The sequence below is a fragment of the Enhydra lutris genome, unplaced genomic scaffold (genome assembly GCF_002288905.1).
Source record: "Enhydra lutris kenyoni isolate GAN:26980312 unplaced genomic scaffold, ASM228890v2 scaffoldscaffold82, whole genome shotgun sequence".
Lineage (NCBI taxonomy): Eukaryota > Metazoa > Chordata > Mammalia > Carnivora > Mustelidae > Enhydra > Enhydra lutris.
Genome location: NW_019154166.1, coordinates 2525798 through 2552325, shown reverse-complemented (window position 1 = coordinate 2552325; position 26528 = coordinate 2525798). Strand labels below are relative to the sequence as shown.

Here is a 26528-nt window from a genome sequence, read left to right as displayed (position 1 = left end):
TAAAGGGATGTTCTGTGACTGAAGAAGTCTGTGTGTGTGTAGTTTATTTATTATGTGACATTTTCCTGTGTTAAAAATGTGAATTTACGAAATATAAACTTCCATTTTTATAACCGTATCTTGGCATCTTCCTGTGCTCGAGTTTGCTTCCGTGTTCCCTCTTGGGGGAGGCCTTTCTCAGTGCTCCCCGGAGCGCAGCCCCCGCCCTCCCAGGTCCTGTTCCAGAATGTCTGCCTTTGTTTTCTGAGGATGGGTTTGGCGGTGGGAGGGCAGAGAGAGCAGTGACTGCTCTGTCACTGTGGTGGCTGCTGGCGTTCGGGAGGAGCAGGTACTGAATACAGGTTTATTGCATTTAGCCTCAAAACCGAAGTGTCTGGTCCCAACCACTGAGAAGGTCTGGGGGTAGTGAGCACATGTCAGGAAGGTACTAGCAGTTCCAATCTTCCGCAAGGATGACCCGGCCCCCCAACTCTTTAAAAAAGGCGGGGGGTGGGGGGGCTCTGCTGCAGACCTGGGGTTGCACCTGCGGAGCTGTACTGACCTCTGCTGACTCTTGGGGGAACTGGGCAACTGGAAGGCAGAAAGAGGCTCCGGAAGGGATGAACGCGAGGCGGTTCAGATCCTGCCAGGCGCCCTTCCGCTTCACCTCTGCCCAGTAAGCCCTGCCATGGCCCTGCTCTCAGCCTGAGGACCGCGTGGGCGTCCTGGCGCTCACCCTCCATCTCTCCAGCAGGCTCTTCGCGTGGGGGTTGGGGCCAGAGAAGGAGCCTCGGAGTTTCAGTTGATGATCCAAGGAAAAAAAAAATAGGAAGTCACGAGATCAAAAAAACCAGCGGAAGACGGTGGAACATGAGAAAGCAATGCTGGGTCTTTGCTTACCCCTCCCCCCACCGGAGAGGTCCCGCACTCAAAAACAACAGAGCACACAGAAAGGAAAGTATAATTTATATGTACAACCAATACACCTGATACAGAAGAGGGGGTCGGGACAGCCCGGGAGTGGGTGTGAAGAGACCGGGAAAGGGGCAGCGAGAAAGGGAAGGGGCCGCGAAGAGGAAGTGGGGGGTTCGCCATGCAAACTGCCACTCTCCCCGGCCCCTCCTGGGGGGGAGGACATGCCCATGTCTCCCCCGCCTGCCCTCTGCTCTTTTGTTCTGGTCCCGAAGGCAAGGCAGTGCAGCGACTACGTCCCCTGCCTGATCCACTCAAATTCAGTCCGTATCCAGGCCTTCAGGAGGGAGGGTAGAAGTACTCCAAGGACCCGAGCCCCTGAGCTGGGGGCTCCCCCACTGCGGGCCTGTAGCGTTTTCTCCCACCCTTTCTAGGCGACCCAGGTCTCTAGAACAGATTGGGGAGCTCCTCTTTGGCTTGAGGGAGTATCGCCCAACCATCACTCTCTTTGGGGGGTCCCTGGTCCCTAGGGAGAGGGGAGAACCCCCCCCCCAACACAACACAACGAGGTCACTGAGCCAGGGAATGGCGCCTTTATTCTGAGGCTGAACAGCAATCGACTCCCTCCCCTGCAACTGCTCCACCCTCGTTTCGGGGAGAGGAAGGGGAAGGAAACATGCAGCTCCCCCCTCCTCTTCCCTTCCTCCCTCTCTAAAGTCCCCTTCCTCTCTTCAAAGCTCTTCCCACCAAAGTTCCTATAGGACCGGTGAGGCTGATGCCCCACGTCTGTAGATGGAGCTCAGACTGCAGGGGTGAAGGCGGCCGCTCCGCCTCTCTCCTCCCCCCAAGCACATCTTGGGAAGCCGCGTGTGTTCGGTGGGGGGTGAGGATACTTGGAAGACCCTGCTTCACCGCCTCCCACCCAGACCTCTTCTCACCAGCACAGTCTTCGAAGCGCGGTGGGAAAGGCGCAGGGGAGTGGAGAGAGACAAGGGGCCCTTCTCGAAGAGGAGTCGTAGAGAGGGGCAGGGGGGCGCCTAGCCCAGAGGTGGCCCAAGGGGTGGGGAAGGTGGAGGATTGGCAGCAGGTCCCAGAGCCTGAGCTGGGGGTCGGCCTCGGGCACGGGGCCTGGGTGATGCGCTGGCCTGGGAGCCCATCAGTCGTCTATACAGATCACCTCCCCGGCTCGGGGCTCCTTCCGATCCAGCCCGTCTGACACCAGCGCCCCCACCATTTCCTTCTCCTTCTTCACCAGCACTGGAGGGCCGTTGGTGGCGGCTGTTTGGGAAGGGGCAAGGGCGTGAACCCCAGCTTCGCTCCCAACGCGGCCTCTTGACCGTTAGCATGTGACAGTAGGTTATCCCCTGCCGCTGCTACTAGGTTATCCCCTGCCGCTGCTACTAGGTTATCCCCTGCCGCTGCTACTAGGTTCTCCCCTGCCGCTGCTACTAGGTTATCCCCTGCCGCTGCTACTAGGTTATCCCCTGCCGCTGCTACTAGGTTATCCCCTGCCGCTGCTACTAGGTTATCCCCTGCCGCTGCTACTAGGTTATCCCCTGCCGCTGCTACTAGGTTATCCCCTGCCGCTGCTACTTAGTTCCCAGGGCAGCAGGAATGGGAGCAGGGCGAACCCCTGTCCCTGGGAGTCCCGATGCCCACGACAGACCCCCGTGCTGACTCTCACCACACCCTTTCCGAGCTCCGATTCTCCTTCCTAGAGGTAACCCAGGTGGTGGGGGAGGCTGGGGAAAGCCACTGACACCTTTGGTGGCATTTCGGACAGGGGAACAGAAGAGAACTCGGGGGTGGGAAGAACAAAAACCAGAACGACTCCGTTCCGTAAAACCGTAGAAACTCGCAAGGAAGCGAGATGGGCTGGACCGGCAAAGGGGGGCTAGGCAGGGCCGAAGCTCGGACAAGCAGGGAGTGGGAGGGCACCGGCTCACCTGTGATGAAGGAGCCTGCAGGCATCTGGCTGTAGTTGGCGCCGGCGGCGGCCAGGGCCCCGACGGGGGCGGCGCTGAAGGCCGCCCCGTACCCCGGAGGTGTAGCGTAGGGCCCCGGGGGAAAGGCCTGGAAGAGAGCGCATGCCACGTGAGAGGCTCCGAAGTCTGAGGGGACAACGGGGGCCCAGCTCCGGCACTCCCGAGGGGATCACATACAGGCGGGGAGACTCGAGGGTGAGGAGTGTGTCCCAGCAAGTTGTTCCTCCACACTGTCGAGAGCTGCCGGAAGCGTGTGTGTGGGGGTCGGAGGAGGACCAGCAGGGACAACTGGAGTTGGGGGGAAAGAGGGTTACCGGTGTGGGGTGAGGCTCCGTGCCCTTGCTGGCCAACCGGCTGAGGATGCTGCGTTCGGACATCTGCAGGCGGGCTGCGATGGGGGGGATTCGGGACAGCGTGGCCGGCAGGCGGGTCACGTCCGCCTTCATGTCGCTCAGCAACTCCTCCAGCTGGTTCAGAACTGGGGCCCGGGCCACGGAGAAAGAAGGGCAAGAGAAAGACAGGGAAAGGGAGGGATGGAGCCAGGAAACGACGAGGAGTCAGAGGAACAGACACACAGAGAAACAGAGAGAGAGAGAGAGGGAGAGACACCACAGAACCAGAGACCAAGAAGATGACAAGAGACAGAAAGAGCGACTCGGAGGAGAGAAAGAAGGAGAGAGACCAGATGAGCAGAGGATAGACGGAGAGAGCGCACAGGACACGGGAGGCAGGGGGACATCGGGAGACACGGGGCGGGGGGTCGTCAGAACATTCCATACTGCAAGAGTGACGTTTTGGGGGTGGGGATGACGGGGAGGAAATAGGAGACGTGGGAGGCGGTAACTGGTGTCACAGATTTCAGGAGTCAAGGTTTTCATGTGTGAGAGGAAGGGAGATTAGAGAATCAGCGTTACAGATTCGGGGAATTAAAACAGGAATCCAAGGGGCCAGGAGTCAGTTGCTAGTCGGACAGGGTTAGACAGTTAGAGAGGTCTGGAGTCGAATCTATCATCATCAGGGGAAAAGGGTTTGGGAGGAAGGGTTGGAGGTCAAAGGGAAGTTTCGGGGAGAGGGTCACAGGGTGGGACGGGGGTAGTTTCTGCCTGGTGGGGTGAGCGAGACGCGGTGGGGGGGTACATGACTTGTGCGATTGGGGGTAAGGACTCTGGGGGACTACACGCAGGCCACGGCCCCGGAGAGGGTGCTGTTAGCTGTATGGCAGGCGTGTGGGTCAACGGAGGAGTTCAGCCCTGCGGAGGGATGCGCCACAGTCTCACAGAGTCTGGGCGAGGAGGGCTGGTCCCTCCATTGGGCGCTGGTGTGAATGCTCTTAGGACGGATGAGGGCCGGCTTGCACAAACCCAAGAGGCTCAAAACCACGGGGTGGCTGGGGTGGGGGGTTGGAGGTGGGGGCAGAGGTCAGAGGGGGGTGGTGCGGAGGGTAAAGGGGTCAGAGGGGTGGGAAGATTTTGAAGGGTGCGGGGTGAAGACTTACGCAGCGCTGTGGGCCCTCCCCCGCGCGGGGCCGCCGCGGCCCTTACCCTTGTGCAGGACGGCGTTGGCCGGCTTGTTCCCCGCCAGCGACTCCTTGGAGAGGTGCTGGTGGCTCTCGGCCAGGCATTCGGCCTCGGCGAAGCGGGCGTGGAGGGCCATGGCGGGGTGCGCCGGCTCCTGGGACAGGTTCAGGTAGGCCGCCCGCCGAAGCTGTTCCTCGATCACCAGCGCCTGCTCCAGGAGCTGGGGGCCCACGGGGGAGTGGGGAGGCGTGGGCATCTGCCAGCAGCCGGGCCCGCTGGAGACCCACGCTGCCCTCCCCGCCGGCCCAGAGCACCCCAGCCTCCCACCAAGCCCACACTGACCCCACACACCCCGGTCCCGGACACAAGGGTCCGCCCCGCTATCCCCGTCCAGGCGTCAGCCATCCCCGTGTTCCAACCACACCTGGACCCCCACTCTGATTCGAGCCCCTCTTCAGCACGGTCCCTCCTCTCCCAGGTCCCCACCTTGAATCTCCGGGCCAGGAACTTATTTTTCATCTCCAGAAAGTTCCCCTTATTGGCTTCAGTTTTAAACGGCTCATTGATGATGGCAAACTGAGCGTCATTTTGGATGTCCTGCCACCGTGCATAGCCGTGGCTGCGACACAGGAAGGGGCCGTCAAGGAACCGAACAGGGAGGCACTGCGCGGTCCGCACTCATTTCCTCTTGCCCGTCCCCCAGGGTGGGATACGACACCCCACCCCTTCCCGGGGTGTGGGCTCCTCCCCACTCCAGATAGAAAAAACCACTTTTTTCCTGCGTTTCTATCGAAGGATACAGGACGATCCCAGCCAGAAGCCAATAGTCGTGTCTTCGGTGCCAGATCTCATTGAGTTTCCCGGAGCAAATAGCCGCTCGCTCCTCATTCTGCCACAGCGTGTGAAGCTCTGGAAAGCAGGCCGGAGAGAGAGACACGGGGCGTCAGCAGTGTGGGAACGACGGCCAGCTCGGTGGCAGGCAGAAGGGAAGGACCCGAGTCGGGGGAGAGGACCGAGGGCCCTTTAGGGAGAAGATGGAAAGGTCTGGTTCGCGCTGAGGACCAAAAGCTGTTACAAGCAAGGCTCAAGTTCAGACCAGGAATTGAGGAGGGGTAAAGAGGGCTCCGGAGTCCGGAGGGCAGCCAAGGAGGACCACAGGCGGGGTGTGAGCCTGCCCCACCAGCAGCGACTTGGAACAAAAGGCAGGCACCACGAGGGGCCCCGGGAGGGCAAGCAGATCCTGGTGAGGGGTGCCCACCTGTGAAGCCTCCGTCTGCGATGTTGAACATGAACCGGGGCTTCTCCGCCTTCTCCTCGCGCCGGCTGTTGGGCCGCGGCTCATCCCGGGGAGGCCCTGGCCGCACCTCCCGTTCCCCTTTCACGTCTTCTGCTAGGGCAGACGGGGCAGAGCTCATCGCCATGCTCGGGTCCCTCCCGGCTCCCAACGCTACACCCTGGACTGGCCTGGCCTGGCGCAACTACCCCCCAGGCCCCAGGCTTTGGCTCCCCCGGACTCCACCTCCCGATGCCCTCAGGGACCCAGGGCACAGCGCTTCCACCCATTACCTCTCTTGCCCAAATCCCCTGTTTCCCCCTCCGGCCTCTCCCTGTGCTCCTGGCCATCCAACGGCTTCTCCTCCCCCCTCTCTCCTGGCGTCGACTCTGTGGCTGTGGGAGGGGGTAGGGGACAGGAAGGGAGGATGTCACCCTCATCCCATGGCCCCAGAAGAGGGAGCTCCCGGAGTCTAAGCCCCTCATCACCCCTAAGCCCATGTACCCACCTGACTTCTCTCTGTCCCCCCGGTACCCAGGCTCGGGCTCCATTTCTCCAGGGACTCCAGACACCTCCTCCTCTAGAGGGATCTTCCTGGACTCCAGCCGCTCCCCAAGTGATGGGGCTGGGCTAGGGACATCAGCCTAGGAGTCGGAATGGAATCAGGATGAAGCAGAGCGGTCCCAGGCACCAGGCCCTCTCGCTCACCCCTCTGCGGGAGCCAGGCAGCCATGTACCTCTGACTCCATCTTCTCCCCGATTTTGCTGTTCTTCTCGGGCTTCTCCTCCTGGTTTTCCGCTTCATCCTTTTCAAGAGGTGTCCTCACGCCATCTCCTTTCTCACTAGGAGCTGGGGTAGCTGCAGCAGGAGGCAGAGTGAGGAGGCAGAAACCCCCACCCTAACTCCAGTCCCTGCCGTAGGGCTCCAGCCCCACCCCCATCTCTCCTGCCGTCCAGTTACCAGGCTTCGAAGTGCAAGGACTGTTGGTAGCAGAGGCCTCAGGGGTGGTGGGAGACGTTTTGGTAGGAGAGGAGGCTCTGGAGGAACGCTTAGAGTCGGCGCTGGGGTCGGGCATCAGCTCAGGCATCGACCAGCGCCCATTGATGTGCTCAAATTCCTGTACCTGAGAGCGGCAGAGGGCGGTAGGGACGGGTCAGCTACAGGCACTGAGGGGGTAGGGGGGTGGTAGGGACGGGTCAGCTGCAGGCACCAAGAGGGGCAGGGGGTGGTAGGGATGAGTCAGCTATAGGCACTGAAAGGGGGCAGGGGGTGGCAGGGACGGGTCAGCTGCAGGCACTGGCCACACAGGAAGCTCTCCTGCCAGTCTGAATCCAGAACCTGGGGATGCCAGGCAGCGTGGGGATGGGGCCTAGGGGACCCGCTCAACTTTGGGTGAAGGACAGACTGATACCTTCTTCTTGACGAGAGACATGACTCCAATCCGGGTCAGCACTTGCTGGCGACTCAGGCCCTCCCGAGGGACGCCATCAGCAAAGGTCTCCGAGCCATCTGCCCCGGGCTCACAGAGGTGACGCATGAACAGAGACACATAGGCTCTGGGAAATGTAGGGCAGGATGCAGGTTAGGAGGGCCGGGCAGGGGGTGGGGGTGACGAGGCGGTGATGGGGGCACAGGGCTTACTGACACCCTAAAACCCTACACTGCCCAGGGCCTGCCAATCTCCCCACGACCAGCCCTCCACACCCCCCCACCGTCTCTCCCCAGGGTCCTTGGCCTTGGTACTTCGTTCCTAGGCCCCATCAGTCAGCTCATCATCCTGTCCACCAGCTCCCCGGCCGGTAAGTGTGAGGCCAGGACAGCCCGGGGCCAGGCGCCCGTCTCCAGGGCCTCTCCCCTGTAGGCAGGAGGCAGCCAGGCCTCTGTGCTCTAGGCTCGGCTGAGGGGAGGTGGGGCAGGCTGAGCCCACGTCCCAGGAAATCGAGCCAGGAAAGACCGGACCAGGCCGCGTGGCCGAGAGCGTGGCGGTCAGCTGAGTAAGGTCACATCACGTGGTGGCCGCCAGGACACGAGCACACCCGGAGTTCCCCCGGCCCTAGCCCGCTGGGCCCGCAGCACCCGCGCTCACTTGAACTCCTTCTCTGTCTTGCCCCTCAGGTCCCGCACCAGCCACTGGGTGGTGAAGGCGTCCTGCGGCGGCATCCCCCAGCGCATCACGGCGTTGAGGAAGGCCTTGCGCTGCCGGGTGTTGAATCCCAGCACCTGGGGGCCGCAGGGGAGGGCATGGGCCGTCAACGTCTGGTGGGGAGGGTCTCACTACTGGGACCCCCAACCCCAGGGAACTCAGCCTCGGGGCCCCACCCCCAAGGGGACCCTTGGAGGCCTGAGGCCAGCTCCCACCTCAATGTTGCCCCCAACTCGCGCCAGCAGCGGAGGGAGCGGCTTGTCCTTCTCATTCCGGAGCTGCCTCTTTGACTGTCGACGCCCTGGGTGTGGGGGAAGGGAGGTGGCCTGGTTAGGGGGTCCCCCACTTCCTCCAGCCCTCAATCCTTCTCCACACCCAGCCCCCAAGATGCAGAATCCGGGGAAGGCCTAGCTCAAGTCTCAGGCGCTTCTAATTTCCTTTTATGCGCTTTTCGACCCACCCAGCAAGGAGGTCTAGAAGAAACGGTCTAAAAGAAACGGGTCCCCTTAAAGGACTAGTAGCCGGGCCAGCGGGGAGAATGTAAACTATAAACTTTCTCAATTTTCCTTCTAGACATCTCAGCCCGTACGATTCTCTACGCCCCATTTTGACAATGGAAAAATTATGGACGTTCCGTCTTTTTTATCTGCGACCTTTACTCAGTCAACAGAGAAGCACTCGTTTATGGAAAAACCACGGACTTAAGGGACACCAGGGAGTGAAGCGGGAAGAGCTACGGCGGGAAATCAGGAAACAGGTGCCACCTTCTGGACGCTCATCGAAATCTTCATCCTCCTCCTCCGATCCTACTGAGTACTCGGACTGGTTATCTGTGGGGAGAGGGCGCCACGTCAGGGCCAGCTCCCGAGGTAAGCCCACGTGGGGGCTCTTTCTGGCTGGAGCCCCCCCAGTTAATGCTGTCGGACTCTGGGGCCACATATCCTGGATGGGGTCCAGTCACCATGAACCCGGTCCCCAGCCCTGCACCTCGGGTGCCAGGCGAGGACCCTGGGTGTCCGGGGGCCCCTGCAGCCACCAGCTGGCTGGGACCACCAGCTGGCTGGGACCACCCGCAAGCCTGCCCAGCCTCTGGGCAGCTCCCACAGACCCTTCCGAAGCTCCTGCCCCTCCGGGGGGGGGAGGGGCCGGCCCTGACCCTGAGGCCTCCCTCTCCATGTGCCCGCCCCCTTGCGCAGGCCTCCAGGCTCCGGGCCAGAGCACCTCCCTTCCTGGTCCCTCCCTCTGGGGCTCACCCTGGTCCTCCTGGGCGGCGTCATTGTAGTTGACCTGCTTGCGGACCCGCTTGCCCTTGCCCAGGTTGCGGGCCAGATCCTCCTGCTGCTGCTCGTAGTGGTGCCGCAGCAGCTTCTCCCAGTAGTCGGGGTCCACGTTCTCCTCCTGCTTGATGATCTCTCGTTCGATCTCCTCGATCTGCAGGCAGCACAACGCGTGCTTGTGGCTTCCCTTGCCACTGCCCAGCGCTCACGGCCCGCAACCACGTGCCTACTTCCCATCGCCTGGCCTCCGCGACTCCCGCGTGAATCTTCTGGACGCTGCACGTCCTCCTCGTCTCTTACCTGCAGCGGGCTTCTCCTCCCTGCTCCCCCCGTCTCCCCTGAGCCTGTCCTTCGGCGCCACCTGTGTCCGTCCCGCCCTGACGTGCAGACACTCTCTGTGTTTTGGTACTTTCTCCCCCCAGGTTCTCCCCAAAGTCTGGTCTCACCCCTCAAACCAAAGAGCTGTTCCGCCTTTTGCCTGGCGCTACGGTAAGAGCTCAGACTCCCTGCAGACTCCCCGCAGACCCACGGACACTGCCCCGTAGAGGTGGCCCGGGGTACACCGCACCCCCCCAGCCTCTCACCTTGTCTTCCTCCCGCACCACGTACTGGGCCACCTTGAAGGAGCTGAGATACTCGTTCATGTTCTGCACATCCGTGTCCTCCGTCGCATCCTGGTTCCGGTCCAACAGCCGAGCAATGGCCTCGTTGTCGTAGTGAATCACACTGCTGTCCTCCTCCTTGTTCTCCCCTGGTGGAGACGGGGAACCAGAGGGGACTGTGAGTTCCAACCAGAGGAAAATCCGCGCAAAGCTTTCTAACTTCGCTTCCTTTTCACGGGAGCACTGAAGAAGAAGGCCCTTCCCCAGGGAGTCTGCGGACACGTGTTGGGCGTTCCAATCCTCAGTGGAGAAAGGGCCACGCTTCTCCCAGGGGCCGCGTGGGAGAGCTTTTCTTCGGGGGTTCCCGAAGATGAGTGCGCCCAGGAGCGCAGGGCCTGGCTCCAGGAGGCCGCAGGGCAGGTTCTCACCCTCGTTCTCGTCCTTGAACAGCTCCTCAGTGCCAAACTTGAGTATGTCATCCAGCTCCTGCTTGGACATGGAGCCGGCCTTGGAGCCCAGCCCGGGCCGCACCACCAGGTGCGTGAGCATCATCTTCCTCTTGGCCACTTGGGTGATCCGCTCTTCCACGGACGCGCGGGTCACAAACCGGTAAATCATCACCTTGTTGGCCTGGCCGATGCGGTGCGCGCGGCTGAAGGCCTGTGCGGGGAGGAGGTGGAAGTGCGATGGACGAGGGGAGCGGCCGGGGAGACGGGCCCCACGTGCTGGGGAAAAGCCGCCGGCAAGGAAGGGTCTCCTACCCCCACTGAAAGCTCTCTCTCTGACCCTGGACATGACCCCCTCAGCTAGAAACCTGCATCCCCCTGCTACGGGCACGGGGGATCCAGGAGGCCAGCTCCCACCTGGATGTCGTTATGGGGGTTCCAGTCAGAATCGAAGATGATGACCGTGTCGGCAGTGGCCAGGTTGATGCCCAGGCCCCCGGCACGAGTGGACAGCAGGAAGCAGAACTGCTGGGCTCCGGGAGCTAGGAGGGGACAGCAAGATTCGGCAGCCGTGCTGTGCGGCCAAGTCCAAGACGCTCCCCGGCCGCAGACCACCATGCCACCCACGCAGCAGCCAAGTGACAGATACCCTCCCGTTTCAGGGACCCAGGTGCAGGTGGCTCAGGCCTTGCGCGCCCAGCAGGCATCCCCCCTCACCATTGAACCGATCGATGGCCTCCTGCCTCAGGGCACCCGTGATGCCGCCGTCAATGCGCTCATACTTGTAGCCTTCGTAGTCTAAAAAGTCCTCCAACAGGTCCAACATCTTGGTCATCTACGGCAGGAGAGAAGGACAGAGTCTGGAATGACGAGGCAGTGGGCCAGGCACAGCGTGTCCTGACCGCCCTTTGTTGCTGCCACCCCCCTTGCCCGTGACGCCCACTCCCCGGGGGGTACTCCCCCACCCCTGCCCTTCCTCGCCCCGCTTTCTTGTCACACGTGCTTGACTTAGCATCCCTTCCCCTCTGAGACCCACAAGGTTCCAGGGACAACTACAAACGCCCGGAAAATCTGTATGGAATTGTCTGTCTGGGTGGCTTTCTGGAGAGCAGACCCATTGCTTCCATCAGCGTTCCAAGACCTCTGTGCTGTGCTCTCCTCTCCTCTCCTCTCCCGTGGCTAAGGAACACTACCGGTCCCAGAGACGACCTCCAGGAGACGACCCCGAGGAGACATGGGCTCCCCCTCCCTCTGCTCCCCGTCCGGCTTCCAAGAAGCTGGCCTGCAACTTCCAATGACCTAAGCTAAGAACAGGGGTCAGAGGCCAAGAGGAACGCCGCCAGACCAGAGCCTCTCGAGTGCCACCTCCTAACCTCTCACACCACGGGAGCCATGGGGAACAAGGTAAGGGACTGGCCTTGGGGGCGACACAGAGCTACGGGTGCGGGTCACCTGTGAGAAGATGAGCACTCTGTGTCCTTGCTCCTTCAGCTTCCGTAACATCTTCTGCAAGAGCATGAGCTTGCCAGACGCCTTAATAAGCGCCCCACCCTCATAGGCCCCACTGGGGAGTTTGGGGGACTCCTGCCAAGAAGGGAGCAAAAAGGATGAGAAGGTCAGGGAGTGCGCCCCCGTGTTCTGACACACCCAGAAAGCCCGGGGCCCAAATCCAGTCTTCGCCCCTTGTGACCTCCTGCTCCCCTGGGCAATCCCATGCCCGCGCCCCACCGCAGCCCACCGCCCAGCTCCAGGCCTGCTTCCGCCCCCCGCCCCCCACTGGCAGCCCGCCACCCCGTCTTCGGACAGCAGCACGCCGGCAGCCCCCCGCGGGTGCGTCACCATGGCCGCCACGGGGAAGAGGTAGGGGTGGTTGCAACACTTCTTCAGATCCATCATGATGTTGAGCAGCGACACCTGGTTCCCGCCACCTCTCGAGTTCAAGGCCTCGAAGTTCCGCGTCAGGATGTACTTGTAGTATTTCCTGAACACCAGGGTGCGGGCGCGGAAGAGACGGGACCAGGGGAGCAGTGAGGAGGCTGCCGCCTCCTGGAAGGCTGCCCTCGGCGCCCCCAGCCCCCTCGGCCCAGGTGGCCCGGCTCTCGTCTCACTTCTGCATGGGGCTGAGCTCCACCCGGACGATGAGCTCCGTCTTGGCCGGCATGTTCTTGAAGACATCGGCCTTGAGCCTCCGCAGCATGTGCGGCCCCAGCAAATCGTGCAGCTTCTTAATCTGGTCTTCTTTGGAGATGTCCGCAAACTCCTCCAGGAAGCCCTCCAGGTTGCTAGCGGGCGGAAGAAGACAAGAAACTGAATGGGCCATCGGGTTCTTTGTGCCTGGCCTCAGGCTTCCTTCTTCACCTCGGGGAACCCTCCGCCTGCCCCTGTTCTCAGCCCCTCCTCGCCGCAGCTCCGCAGACCACCCCGGGGGGGGGGTCACTTACTTAAACCTCTCTGGGGTGAGGAAGTTCAGCAGGTGGAAGAGCTCCTCCAAGTTATTCTGCAACGGAGTCCCGGTCAGCAGCAACTTATGATCTATCTTGTAGCCATTGAGGACCCTGAAAAACTAGAAAATGGGGCAAGGAGAGGCAGGAGAATGGGCCCGTTAGTGGCACGCGGCTGGACCACACAGCCCGACTTTTCCTCTGCTCCGTCCGGATTACAGGCCCCGAATCTCCAGTCCTCCCTCTCCCCTAACCTGGACTCCTCCCTGTTCTGGGCTGCCGAAAGTCCAGAACCTTCCTTCTCACACACAGGGCCAGACTCAGAGGTCTGGGTGCATCACTCACCTTGGACTGGTTATTCTTGAGCCGATGGGCTTCGTCTACGACGAGGCAGGCCCAGCGGATGGAACCGAGGGCGGCCTGGTCGATGGTGATCAGTTCATACGAGGTCAGCAGAACGTGGAACTTGACCTGGGCCTCCCTCTGCCAACACAGCCATGGTCCGTGCGGCTGCCACCCGACGCCCAGGCACCCAGACCTCTAGCCCCGTGCTTTCCCCGGACACCCTGTCCTGCCTGCGCCTGCCAGGGGGAGCCAGCCACCCCATCCTGCCATGTGGGCTCCACGCGGGGATGACTGGACACAGCCCCCAACCTCTACCCCACGTCCGGGACGGGCAGAAGCGTGCGTCTCCAGGAAAGGAGGGCAGGGGCGGGGCGGGGGGTGGAGGAAGGAGAAAGCTCAGAGGATTAAATGCCAGTGGGGGACAATGAAATAACACCTGGGAGTCTCCGAGAAGACGAGCTCAAGGGACGTACCTTCATCTTAAAAGCTTTCTTGCCACCTTTGATGGCGTTGTCTTCAAAGGAAAACTCGTTCTCACGGATGATGGCCCGGCTGTCCTTGTCACCCGTGTACGTCACCACGTAGAACTTGGGTGCCCACATCTGGAACTCCCGCTCCCAGTTAATGATGGTCGAGAGGGGGGCGCTCACCAGGAAGGGACCCTTCGTGTGGCCCTGGGAGTCGAGGGTGGGGCGGGGACTGTCATTTGGGGGTCGAGGCTGTCGCCCCAGTCCTCTGGCTGCCGCCCCCTCCCCGCAGTCCTCCGTGCCCTCAGCCTCCATCCACTCCCACCTTTGAGAACCTTCCCCAGTCCCTCCGGGAGCCCCCGTGTCCAGCACCTCCTTATAGAGCGAGTAGAGGAAGACGATAGTCTGGATGGTCTTGCCCAGCCCCATCTCGTCAGCCAGGATGGTGTCGGTCCCCTGGGCCCAGGAGAAGCGAAGCCAGTTCAAGCCCTCCAGCTGGTACATGTGCAGCGTGCCGCCCGTGGCCGTGATGAACCGCGGCTGGCTCTCATATTTCACCGTAGGCTGTGGAGTCAAGACATGCGAGCGCTCAGGGGGACGGTCAGGGCTCCTCCGCCCCCCTCGCTGGCATGGAGCTCAGGTTGGATCACGGTTCCCTCCGTGATGCCTGGGCTTTCGGAAGTTCTAGACTTCGGTCCCTCCCCCTCCAGCACTGGCATGAGGAAGGCAGCAGGGACGGGGGGAGCCCCAGGTGCTGGGGTGTCAAGCTTCTCTCTGGCCCTTTAGGCCGAGTTCCTAGCCACGCTTGGGGCAGGCTGGACACCGTCCAGGGAGGCTGCTGAAACTTCGGGAAGTCCTGTCCGGAGGCCCGGGGCAATCTGCAATCGCCCGGATCTAGAAATGGAAGAGAAGCCGAGAGGGAGGACTTACGTCGTTAGTAGGAGAACTGGGTGGTCCGTCGCCCTGCAGCTCCTTCTTCTTCTTCTTATACTTGCGGGGCTGGGCAGGGTCCTCCCCCATGATCAGTTCTCTGGGAGAAGAGCGAGTGTGAGCGAGGCCTGCTCCTCAGGGCCTCGCTCTCCCATGAACCCATTCCAGACCTCCCTCCCACTTCCCTTAAACATCTCATAGTTCCTTTCTTCCAGAGTTTTTACCTTCACCCCTTTTACGTCCAGTGCCAACAGCCGCCCCCACCCCCGCCCCAGTCCTCGGCATCCCCTCTCCCCATGATGGGCACCTGACGTCTGTTCCTCACACTGTTCCTTCCTCCACTGGTCCCACCACAGACAACCTAGCACCAGCTGTCACTGCCCTCGATTTCAGGTCGGCTCTGCCCCTCCTGGCCCTCCCCTTGCCCAAGGGGCTGGCTTTCGCTCCCCTGTCCTCAGACTCTCTCCACCCCACGGCCTGGCCCCTCACCGGTGTCTCCAGTAGCTCTGTTTGTGGTCTTCATACTCGGGGATGTTCATTTCATCCTCCTCCCACGTGGACTGGTCATAGGGCAAGTCCCGCCATTTCACGAGATAGTGGTAATTCCCCTTTTTATCCACACTGCGGGACAGAAGACCAAGAGAAGGAGCAGGAGGAGAAAAAGGACACGGACCACAAGCAGAAAGAAATCGTCATAAACATGATTATCAGCCAACGGCTAGCCTTTGTTGCCTCATTCTCAATGAGGGGCCCCTGGGAGGGAATTTAGGATGGCTGAGTCCCACCCTACGCTTTCCAGCACCACTACTTAGAAATCTACGACCAGAGGGGCACCTGGGTGGCTCAGTCGTTGGATGTCTGCCTTCGGCTCAGGTCACGATCCCGGAGTTCTGGGATCGAGCCCCCATCGGGCTCCCTGCTCGGCGGTAAGCTTGCTTTCCCACTCCCACTTCCCCTGTTCCTGTTCCTGCTCTCGCTATCTCTCTGTCGCTGTCAAATAAATAAAGATTTTAAAATTTAAAAAAAAAAAAAAAAAGAAATCTACGACCAGAAAACCCCTCGGAGCTTCGTCTAATTGGTCTTAACTAAACAGCCGTTGGGTGGGAGGCCCTGTTCCGGGCGGGGCTGACTCAGCAGTGAGGCACGAACAGACAAAGGACCCCAAGTCCACGGAGCTCACGCTCGGTGCGGATGGCAGTGACGACCCGGGAAACATGTGCGTGGAAAATGTCTGGTGGTAACGTGCACCAAGCAGCACGACAAACACGGGCCTGGCTGAACCATGTTTCTCGCGTTGGCTTTTGTGGCCTGATACCCAGCCTCGCAGGTCATTAGCTCAGAGGCCACGGGGAAGGGGTCACTCAGGCCTGGACTCTACACCTGGTTTCTCTCCACCGGGACCACCGGGACCCCCGGGAGACGAGGCTGGAGTCCCGCAGGCGCACCAGGTGCCAGGCGCGGGGACACAGCCTCCGGCAGGGTGGCAGTGGCAATAGGGGAGGGGATGGCACGGGTGGACGAGCAGGAGGCCGGAGGTGCACCTGTGGTTGATGATGCGGTGGACGGTCATCCACTCCGGCTTGATGCCGAAGCGATAGTACTTCTCCTCCATCTCCGCGTAGTGCGGGTCCTTGACCTTGCGCTTGTCACTCTTGCCGTCGTCCTCGCCGGAGCCATAGTCCAGGGGCGGGGGCTCGTCCATGTCGTTTTTCCTCTGGTAGTTCCGGTACATCACCAAGTGGAAGATCTCCAGCTGACGGGGCACAGAGGGAGGGGCCGAGATGGTCCCAGCATCCGAAGAGGACCGCAGGGGACAGGGGACCAGCCCCCGGGGGGAGCGGCACAGGGAGGACAGATGCTCAGCGGACTGAGCAAGCACGTGACAGGCTGATGGGAGCAGGAACATGGTGGACTGAGGGCAGAAAGGGAAGGGAGGCTGGCGGCAGGAGGAGTGGAGGCCGAAGGAGACTCCCACGGAGACTAAGGACGGAGAGAGGGTATGAGGGCCGGAGGCCCGAAGCGAGCAAAGGGTCTGGAACAGCGGGGCAGGAGAGAGGAGTGAGACGAGCAGCACAGGGGGTCCCAGAGAGCGGGAAGGACAGGCCGCGTACCTGAAGCTCCTTGGCCCAGGAGCAGTGCCAGTAGGACAGTCCTACCCACTTGACAAAGAACTCTCGCTCCGATCGGCCTTGAAGAGGACGGGGTGGCGGGGCATCGGGGTTCCCGTCGGCCTGCTGGGGTGCCGGCACGGACACGGGCGGCTCCCCCCACCGCCAGTGCAGGATCTTCTGCACACGGCCTTTCAGCACGGGGCACTTGGGGACAGGCGCGCACAAGGAGGAAACACGGGGAAAAAGTGCCATCATTAGAGGAGGAGGAGTTCGGGGTCCCACGAGGGAGTCAAAGGCCAAGTGCAGGGACAGGAACGGAAAGAGGAGCCGGACGGTGGGTTCCCAGAGATGGGAAGAGTTGGGGCTGCCAGAAAACCCGGCGGGAAGGGCCGACTCACCGTGCATCGGGGACACAGCCATTCCCCGTTGGGGATGTCGGGCAGGGGCGGGTTCAGACAGTGAATGTGGTAGGAGGAGATGCACGCGTCGCAGCACAGGAGCTCGCCCCCGTCCTTACACACGCGGCAGTACTCCATGTGGTCGTCCTCCTCCTCCTTCTCCCCTTCTTCCTCTCCCTCCTCCTCGTACTCCTCCTCCTCCTCCTTGGCCTCCCACTGCACGCCCTCCTTCTCCTGGGAGACCAAGGCCAGACACGGAGATGGACAGAAGGGAGAAGACAGGCAGTGAAACCGGAAGCCAGGGACAGAGACGGGACACCTGATTGCTAGAAGGGCAAAGGAGGCAGGCGGGAACGAAGGAATGGGACACCTCCACCCCCAGACACGTCGATGAGGGAGCAGAGGGATGGGGGAGGGGCCTGGCCACGGAGAAAGCCAGGCGTCTGGGGGCAGCAAGCAGACAGGTGGGTCCCCGGGGTGAGGGGGGAGCAGGTACTCACGCAGTGGGGGCAGCTCCATTTGCCCTCAGGAGCCCGGTCCAGCTCCGGATCAAGGCAGACGAGGTGGTAGGCACGAGGGCAGGTGTCGCACAGAATAATTTCCCCACCCTGTTGGCACACCTCGCAGTAATCCTGGTGATCCGTCTCGTAGCCGTCAACCTCGTCCTCCCCGGCCACTGCGGGACAGCCCAGGACTGTCATGTACACCAGGGCAGGCAAAGGGCACAGAGCGAGAGAGAGACAGAGAGAGAGAGAGAGAGAAGTGATGGGGGAGAGAAAGGCTGAACAAAGCAGTTAGAGGGGGACACAAAAGGGGCCCTCAAGGGACGACAGGTGGCCAGACGGACAAGGTCACACACAGCTGGTACCCCTTACCCTTCCGCTTCTTCCTCCCCGGCCGGCCTCTCTTGAGCTTCTTGGTGCGGACAGGCCCGTCCGGCCGGCCCGAGGCACTATGGACGCTGCCGCTGTCCAGGTCTGACTCCTCGGCCTCCGGCTCGGGGCCCTCATCGCTCTGCAAGACATACTGCCCGGAGCCCCGGGGCGGTCAGGGAGGCCGGCTTCGCCGCGTTCCTCTCCCCAGGCCTCCGGCTCCTGCTTCCCTCAAGGACCCCTGTGTCTGGACCCGTGTCTTCCCTCTGGACCCTGACCCCCACAACGCCGGAGCGCTTAGCCAACGGGGACGGGCTGCTCACCGAGCCTCCCTTCTTCCTCTTGCCACCCAGCAGCCCGAGCTTGATTTTCAGGGGCGCCATCTTCTTTCCCCGAAGCTTCTTGCGTCCGTCAGGCACTCGGGGGCTCTTACTCCGCCTTTTGTGGCCTGGACCTGAAGGAGGAGCGGGGTGAGGGAGACACGTCGGACGTCACGACCTTCTGGAATAACGCAGTTCACGGAGGCCTCGGAACCCCTGGACAGCGGTCCTAAGCGGGGGGGGGGGGGGGGGCCCCCCCCTTTGCCCTCTTTGGTTTTGGCTCTTCGGATGGGTGGGGGCTGGGTATCGGCAGAAGGAGGTGGCGGGAGGGTGGGGGGTCCGGAAGGTGCTATGGGGGCGGCTGATGACACGGCAGCTGACACCTGCTCGGCCACAGCCGCGGCTGCCGCCGCCGCCGCCGCCGCCACCGCAGCTGCCGACCCCTTGAAGGGATTGTTGGCACTGAACTCTCTCCACTTGGCCCCGAGGATGGTCATCATCTTAGACATCGGGATCTTAGGATTCTTCTTCGCGATCAGGGGCCTGTAAATGCAGGAGCAGAGGACACGGGACCTTCACACATGGTCCGGACTCCGCCACACCCCTCAGGGGCTGAGTCTGCGTTTGTGCTTGGCTCCTGGGCCAGGTAAGACCCATCAGGAACGACCTCGCTTTAAAGGTAACCCGATACAGAGCTTAAGAGAGAAAAAACCAGGGGCGCCTGAGTGGCTCAGTGGGGTAAGCCTCTGCCTTTAGCTCAGGTCATGATCTCAGGGCTCTGGGATCGAGCCCCGCATTGGGCTCTCTGCTCAGCGGGGAGCCTGCTTCTCCCTCTCTCTCTGCCTGCCTCTCTGCCTACTTGTGATCTCTGTCAAGTAAATAAATAAAACCTTTAAAAAAAGAGAGGAAAAAAAAATAATAAAAACCAAGCACACGTATGAGAAGAAAGGAAACGTACACGCGCAGCAGATGAGAAAAGATAAAACAAAGACGATGATAAAAACGCTTCCAATCTTTTCCAGTTTGTAAGATCCTATCACATATGTTAGCGAGGTCGCGTTTCATCCTTGTGATGATACCATGAGTTGCCAGGATTCTCTGCATTTTTCCAGCAAGTTCCATGGGCCCTAGCATGTGCAGCCTGACAGGCCAGGAGGATTAGGCTCTGTGGCGGGGTGTCAGACTTTCGTGAGGACACGGGTGACCATGGTGCTCACAGCAGCACGATTCTCAGTGGTGAGGCAGGAGAGACAGGGTACTGACGACAGGGAGGGAACACTCGCCGGGCTTGGGCCACTCTGCTATCATCTACTCTACTAGGAGGGTGGGGGGGGCGCTGAAGCCCAGGCTCCACAGCCAGTGGGGCGTGACTGTTAATCACGGGGTCCTAAGCCAAGGACAGAAAGGACTTGATAACTGAGCAAAGAAATTGGGCAACACTCATTTCTCTCGGTTTCAGTGGAGAGAGAAGTCCTGCGGGGGGAGCCAAACGGCTGGGGCGGCGAGGGCCATCAGCCCTCACTGTCTTCTGTCACTAGGGCTTTAGAACCCTGCACTGGAATCAGGACCACCCCCCCATCCTCTCGTGAAGGGATCCTGACCGGGGTCCCTGGACCCTGCGGCAACCAGGGTCCTCTCAAGTTCTGTGCAGAGTGTGGTGTGTCTGTGCCGTGCGTTTCTCTGGGGAGCAGCATCCGAGAGTTTCTGAGGCTCCGCAGGCCAACCCCACCCCCCAGAAAGTGTCCACCGGCCTGTCCTACCTCATGAACTGGCTGAAGGCTTTGTAGTTGGTGAGCGTGTGGTAGTCCTCCTCGGAGAACACATGTTCCACGTCCTCCAGGCCCCAGGTCAGAAGCAGAGTAGCAGACGACTTCTGTTCTACCTGCTGCGAGTGACAAGGTGTCATGGGGCTTTCGGGGCGGGGGTTCCACGAGGCAGGCGCTTCCCCGGCCCCCATCCTGGGCCCCCCACATGCCTCCCTCCCTCCCCACTAGCTTCCAGCTGAGGCTCTGGGGTGACTTCTCTAGCTTCTCCACTGAGCAGCCCCTCCTTGGGGTGCTCCCTCTCCAGCCCCGTCTTCAACACTGATGTGCGTCCCCCCAATCCCTAATTCTACTCACCTTTTGCCCCCCGTCTCCCTCCCCCTTTTTCCGTCGCTTGGTCTTCTTTTCCTTTTTTTCTCTGTGCTTCCGCCTCCGTTTCCGACCTGGTCCCGTTCCATATTCGCTGCCCCCGCTCTCTGACTTCTCCCGGTACTCATCACGCTCGGAGCCAAATTCCTCCTCACTGTCCTGAGGGAGAGAAATAAAAATAACATTTCTTCAGTCCTACCATGTGCCAGGAACTGTTCTTAGCCCATAACACGTATTATCCCTTTTAATCTTCACAACAATTTTCTGGAAATAGTAACTTATCTATTTTTAATCTGCCCCCCCCCCCTTTTTTTTTTTTGCAGATAAGGAAACTGAGGCACGCGGAACTGAACAAACTGGCAAGGAGACGTGGGGCTGCTAGGCTCTGGAAGCATGCAGTTCGTGCCCACAGCCTGCTCTCAACGGGGGCTCCAGGCTGCTAAGGCGAGTCACGTGGACACTGGGGGCTCTGAAGCTGGGGTCCCAGACCTGGGAGCTACAGGGCCGAGCCAGAGTGGGGAGGGGGCGTCAGACCTCCCTGACTCCCGGATGTCCCCTATCCTCTACCCTCTACCCTCCACCCTCCACCCCGGAGAAAATTCGAGAAAATGAGGGTGCCTGGGAAGAGGTCTGCTGAGCCTTGCGTGCAGACAGGAGTCCTTCGCACTTACAAGCTTCTTGCGTTTCCGGGGTTTTCCTGGCTTGTTCTCCTTCTGCTTCTTGGGTCCTCGTTTTCTCTTCTTTACACCCAAAGCTGAAGGCAGCAGCCGGATGTCATCCTTATCTTTGGAGCAAAGAGCACCAAAAAACCTAAGCCTACAGGTTCCCCGGCTCGGCGGCCCCTAGACCTCAGCCCTCCTCACCTCTCCCGTTCCCACTCTCTAGGAACTAGGGCATTAACTCCTCCAAACCTCGCCTCCCTTCACTGGGTGCAGAGAGTGTTTCGAGTACTCTGGGATGCTTGGGTTCTGAATGGGAGGTCAGGGGTCAGAAGGGAAGAGCGGCCAAACCACTCCCTCCTCTCTCCTCCTACTAACAAGGGAGCAGGCTCTAGGCCATGGGCTCGGACTGTGGCAGGTCCTTTCAGTCGCCGCCAGGGCTCCTCCTGCCTTCCCCCTCACTTAGCCAGCTGGCATCCTGCCCGGGAACTGGGGAAGCCATGCCCAGCTGCTGGCCTGGCCTGACCCCAGCACTTGGAGTGGGGAGACACAAGCTGGCAGCTCCCTAAGCCAGATGCTGAGACGGGAGAGCCAAAGGTGGACACCTGGGATCTCACACTAACACCCGGGGCCCTCACATCCCTTCCGCCACGAGGGAGGCCTCTATTTATACTTCCTCAGATGATCGCCAAGCCTCCCGTCACCCTAACACGGCCCTGGAGGAAAAGAAGTCCCTGCCAGTCATTTTCACATCTTGCCCGCAGGACCGCAGCGTCTGGCTCGACCATCATACCCTAACCCTACGGGAGCAGTCTCTGAATTACCTAAGCATTCCTCCTCTTCCCAAGTAGCCTGGAACCTCCCCTCAAATCTATTTCCATAACCTTGCTCCCTCGGAGAACTCAGGGGTCCTCCCCTTTGTCCCCTGGTCTCACCCTTCGCCTCCAAATTTAGTCCCATTCATACAGAAGCAGCAGGGGAGACCCAAACAAAGCTGGAAACAAAGACACACCCAGCATATGCGTTCTCAGACGCACACGCGAACACAGGCCTGAGCACAAATCCAGACGGCGGCTGCCTCTACCGGCTTTCAGCAGGCCTAGGTCCCGGACTTTCTCCCTAGATGTCTCTATCAGGGCCGGGGCTTCCCTAATGTGTTCCCCAGCCCAATTCTCCATGACCCCGACCTCAGGTCTGGGGAGGACACGGATGCCACAGACCTGGGGCCCTACTTGGCCTCCCTCCCCCCCAGCAGGCACTAGACTAACCAGCCAGACCTGTCCTGCTCCAGGCAGAGGAAGAAAGCCTGGGCCTGGCCCAGCCCCTTGCTCTAGGACACACAATCTTTCGGCCCACAACAGCCAAGAGAAAATTAGCCACAATTAACACGGCTTCCACTGCCTGGGGATCCCGGCGCCTCCTTCCTCGCTACCTGTCCTCAGAACGCCAGTATCCTGTGTCTTCTGGTGCAGGATCACCCTCTAGGCCCGCCCCCGGCAGCCCCCAGCAGCCAGCTCTCCCCAACCCCCGGGACGTCGCTTAATGTGAACATGGAAACGGAGGCCGCCGGGGTGGTGGCAGGGGCAGGCCAACTGGCTCGGCGTCAGGGACGAGGCCTGCGCCGCCACCCTCCCCTCGGGGGGCTGGGGCACCTGCCCCGGGGACCTCAGCCGCCAGTTCGCCGCCCTCCCCGCCCCAGCAGGAGGCTCCAGAACTCGGGAAGCCGGCGGCGGCGGCGGGGAGAGGCAGAGCGGAGCGGCGAGGAAGGGAAAGGGAGGGCAATAAAGCAAACCCAAGTCCCAACCTCGGTCTCAGCAGCCACTCAATGCTGGCCCGGCGCCCAGACTCTCCCACACCCCGGCTCAGATCCCGGGAAGCGGGCGGGGGCGGGGGGCGGCGCGCGGCGGGGGCGGGGCCTGGCGCGCCGGGGCAGCGGGGGGGGGGAGAGGAGGGCGGAGCCCGGCCCAGGCCACGCCTCCCGCCCGCCCCGCTCTCCCTCTAATCTCACCATCAATCTCTCACACATATATTTATTTTTTCTCAAATTCCCCTCCCTCCCCCACAACGCACCACCATAATAGGTCTGCTGCACATGCGTACTGCACGCAGGGGGTGGGTTTGTATTTTCAGACCTTTTGCAAAGAAACTACCAGAATTTTCCGCACCACCCACAATCATTCCCCACCCCCACCCCCAAGGAATCACATCTATATATTATGTTATATTATTTCTCGAGACTTGCCAGAAGGGGGAGGGAGAAGAAATGAGTTTTGGCTTCCTGCTTCCTTCCCCCACCAACACAAGCGCTATTATTTTAAACGTTTAACAATGTAAGGAGCCGAGAAAGGGGGGAAGGGATAAAATCGGTCTTTGGTAAGAATGTAAAACAAAATGGTGAGAATCAAAGCCGTCAGAATGAAAAACAATAGACGTCTAAGACGCGCAAATTCACACTCCGGAGAAGGATGAAGGAGGGCAGCCCGCACATATTTCCTTCCAGGAGGCTTATTTTGCCCGCACTTAGGTAGACCGAAATAACGAGCGGACCAAAAATATTTCCCCAAAGTTTTGCCTCCGAAAGTCGTCTGAGGGTCTGCATCTGGGTCACTCATTGGACTCGGAGGGCTGAAAGGGGGGCGGGGATGCAACGGCCCCCAGGAGAGCGAGAAGGTGGGTTTTCATTTCAAATACAAAATTTTTTTTAAAACATTTGACGTTTCTTCTCGGCTGTTGAGAGAACAGAGGGGAAGAGGGGGAGGGAGGAACTGACACAAAGACCCACCTCGACCTCAGATTCTTTCATGCCCCTCGCTCTCTCTCACATCCCCAAATCCGGGATCAAAAACACCCAAATACCACATTCCACGTTGGCCGCACAAATCAGGCCGACACAACCTGACATCCTTTCTTTCTCTTCTTTGCTGCGTCTGCCCGGCTCCAGGCATCCCCCTCCCCACGATTTTTTATTCCTTCTCCCTCTTGCAAATCCATGGGTTCTCTGGGATAACTTTGTAAAAACTTTTCCCTTTTTCAGACAAGCCTGGTGGGGGGGGGGTCCCTGTTTTCATGAGACACGCACCAGCCTCCGCCGCCCCCCACCAAGACACCCCTTACTCCCTTCAAAGGTGCTCTCAATTGAACAGGGACATTTGCTACATCACCCACACAGATCAATGTGACAGTTTTACAAATAGCGTCCTGAAGTTTGGTGCATTTGTGCTGCGTGGCACCCAGAGGCCTGGGGGTCTGGATGTCCCCTTTCACGCCCCCAGCAGATGTGAGCACCCCCAGAGTGCTCCCCTGTCCTCAAGAAGGTTAGAAATCACTCCACTAGGAGGGTGGTCTGAGTGGGGCCCTTGCTGCCCCCCCCACCATGCGAGGCCCCAGTGTGCCCCTTCCACCCCTGGGGGAACTGCCCAGAGAGCGGCCCGGGTGACTTGTCATCCCCGGGGAGAGGTGCCGAGTGACGGTCAAGCTGCACAGCAGCTGAGTGGGCAGTTCACGCCCCCCAGCGTGATCAAGGTGCGGGTGGTTTCCGCGAGAGAGTGAGTGACAGTGAATGGCAGCCACGTGAGAGTCACAGCTGGGCAGCTCGGCCACCCTAGACTGACGGGGTCACGCTGGGGAGGGGGGCGCACTTGACACAAAAGAGCCCGGAGCAGAGTGGAGATAAAGGGGGTGGAGTTGGGGGCATCTGGTTTCCCAGACACTCTCCCCGCGCTCCCCAATGTTAAAGGAGTGCTCTCCCCGGGACGAGCTGGGGGGACAGGCGGCAGCATCAAGTCTGACTCCAGGAAGTGGTCTGCGTGGAGTGCGGCCACCACCTGCCCCCGGTCCCCAGCCGCCCGCAGACATTCACGCGACCCCTCCCCCACGTGCCACCGCACACCCCGGAGTTGGCGGGCACCCGGGTCCCCGCAGGTGGGGGTCCGATGGAGACCGACCCCCGCCCCCGGCCCCCGCCCCCCCAATCCTGAGGTGGGGGTTGCTTAGGCCCGCGGTCCGCTCCACACGCGGAAACCCCCCGTTACCTCAGTGCAACCCCACTCGGGCCGGAGCCCCAGGGGCGGCCGCGCGGCCGCCCCTCCCCCACGCGCCCCTCCTCCACGCCGCCGTCCGGCCGCCAGGGTCTCCGCGGTCCCTCGCTCGGCCAGGGAGGGGGCCCTGGCTTCGCCGCGGCCGTTTCCTGCCTACCCCCTCCCCGCCGAGGGTAAAAAAAAAAATCTCCTCCTCCTCCTCCCCCGAAAGCCGCGACCGAGTGGCCCGGTCCGCGCGCGCAGCTCGCGCCCAGCGCTCTCCAGCCCGGGCGGCGGCGGCGGCGGCGGCAGCGGCGGCAGCAGTGGCGGAGGCGGCGGCGGCGGCCGCGGCGGCGGCGGGGGAGGGGGCGGCGGGGGAGGGGAAGAGGCCTGGCCCCGCGGCGGCCGCCGCAGCCCGCCCGCCCGCCGCCGCCCGGCCCGCCGCGGGGCCCCGGGCCCGAGACTGGCGCCCCGCGCCCCGGATTCGCCTCGGCTCGGCCGCGCGGTGGGTGCCTCGCCCCCGCCCGGCCTCGCGCGCCCGCGGCTCCCGCTCGGGCTGGGGGGGGGTGCGGGGGGGAGTCGGGGCGGCCGCTTACCTGGCGGCGGGGGCGGCGGCGGCGGCGGGGGCAGCGGCGGCGGCGGCGGCGGCGGGAAGAGGTGGCAGCCGGGGGGGCTGTGGCGGTCGCGGCCCCGGTCGTGGCCCGGCCCGCGCCCGAGCGCTCCCTCGTCGTCGTCCTCCTCGTAGTCCTCGTCGGCCGCCTCCACCTCCTCCTCCTCCTCGTCGCCCTCTTCTTCCTCCTCTTCTTCCTCCTCCGACACCACCATCTCCTCCTCCTCCTCCTCCTCGTCCCTCAGAGGGGAAGCCATCCTGTGGCTCTGGCCCCCCCACCACCCCCCCACCCACCGCCCGCCCGCCTCCCCCACCGCTACCACCACCACCTCCTCCTCCTCCTCCTCCTCCTCCTCCTCCTCCTCTTCGGCGGCGGCGTCCTCCTCCTCCTCCCCACCGCCTCCCCCAGCCCCCCAAACCCCCGGGCCACCCCCCTCCAGAACCCCCCCTCGGGGCCGCCGGCTGAGGAGGGGGGCCGAACCACCCCCAAAAATTGTCTTGGAAAAAATTGAGAGACTTTTTTCCCCCCTCTCCCCTTCCTCCCAAGAGAACAAGAAAGGGGGATTAAAAATATATATATATATATATAAAAGTTTTCGACTTCTCTCTGCCCCCCTCTCCGTTGCTTTAAATATATTTAAATTCTGAGGGGGGCGCTCAGAAATATTTCTCAGAGCTGAGGCACTAAGATGGCCGCCTTGAAATTATTTTTAAAACAACCCCCCCCAGCACCGCCACCCCCTCCATGAAGAAAGGGAGAGGGGGGAAAAATCCCCTTTTAAAACAAAATGGCTGGCTTAATATTTCAGTTTTCACCCCCCCATTCTCCTCCCCTGTTACACCCCCATCTCCAAGCCTCTACCCAGAAACCCACAAATTTCTCCCTTTTTTTCATAACTGATTAGTGCACAGATTAATAGAGATATTTTCCTTGTGTACTGTGTGAGTGTGTGTATGAGTGTGTGTGCGCGCGTTGGGGGGGGCATGAAGGATTTCTGCATAAAACAAAAATGGCTGCTCTTTCTAACTCCCCCCCCCATAAAAATATTTGAGGGGGGGCATTAATCAGTACTCATGCTCAGTCTGACATCA

The 26528-nt window shown here is 61.2% G+C and overlaps 1 protein-coding gene across 1 annotated transcript; it reads right to left on the bottom strand.

Annotated features, from left to right (window-relative positions):
- Nucleotides 1-1984: 1984 nt before the first annotated feature.
- On the bottom strand, nucleotides 1985-25719 carry LOC111161097 (chromodomain helicase DNA binding protein 3). The gene is made up of 40 exons (XM_022524579.1): nucleotides 25423-25719; nucleotides 20823-20935; nucleotides 20140-20310; nucleotides 19780-19904; nucleotides 18273-18562; nucleotides 18023-18147; nucleotides 17703-17853; nucleotides 17328-17521; nucleotides 16828-17061; nucleotides 16430-16633; nucleotides 15860-16071; nucleotides 14808-14939; nucleotides 14319-14418; nucleotides 13761-13952; nucleotides 13395-13595; nucleotides 12922-13059; nucleotides 12577-12698; nucleotides 12244-12417; nucleotides 11975-12116; nucleotides 11588-11719; nucleotides 10853-10970; nucleotides 10553-10677; nucleotides 10118-10349; nucleotides 9672-9838; nucleotides 9064-9241; nucleotides 8575-8640; nucleotides 8026-8111; nucleotides 7754-7887; nucleotides 7079-7223; nucleotides 6628-6790; nucleotides 6404-6525; nucleotides 6175-6310; nucleotides 5960-6061; nucleotides 5652-5780; nucleotides 5194-5302; nucleotides 4880-5012; nucleotides 4418-4613; nucleotides 3191-3354; nucleotides 2838-2964; nucleotides 1985-2169 (listed from the first exon to the last, which is right to left on the bottom strand). Exons 1-40 carry the CDS (start codon nucleotides 25691-25693, stop codon nucleotides 2048-2050), a joined length of 6177 nt encoding a protein of 2058 aa, XP_022380287.1. The 5' UTR covers nucleotides 25694-25719; the 3' UTR covers nucleotides 1985-2047.
- Between the last annotated feature and the right edge of the window lie 809 nt (nucleotides 25720-26528).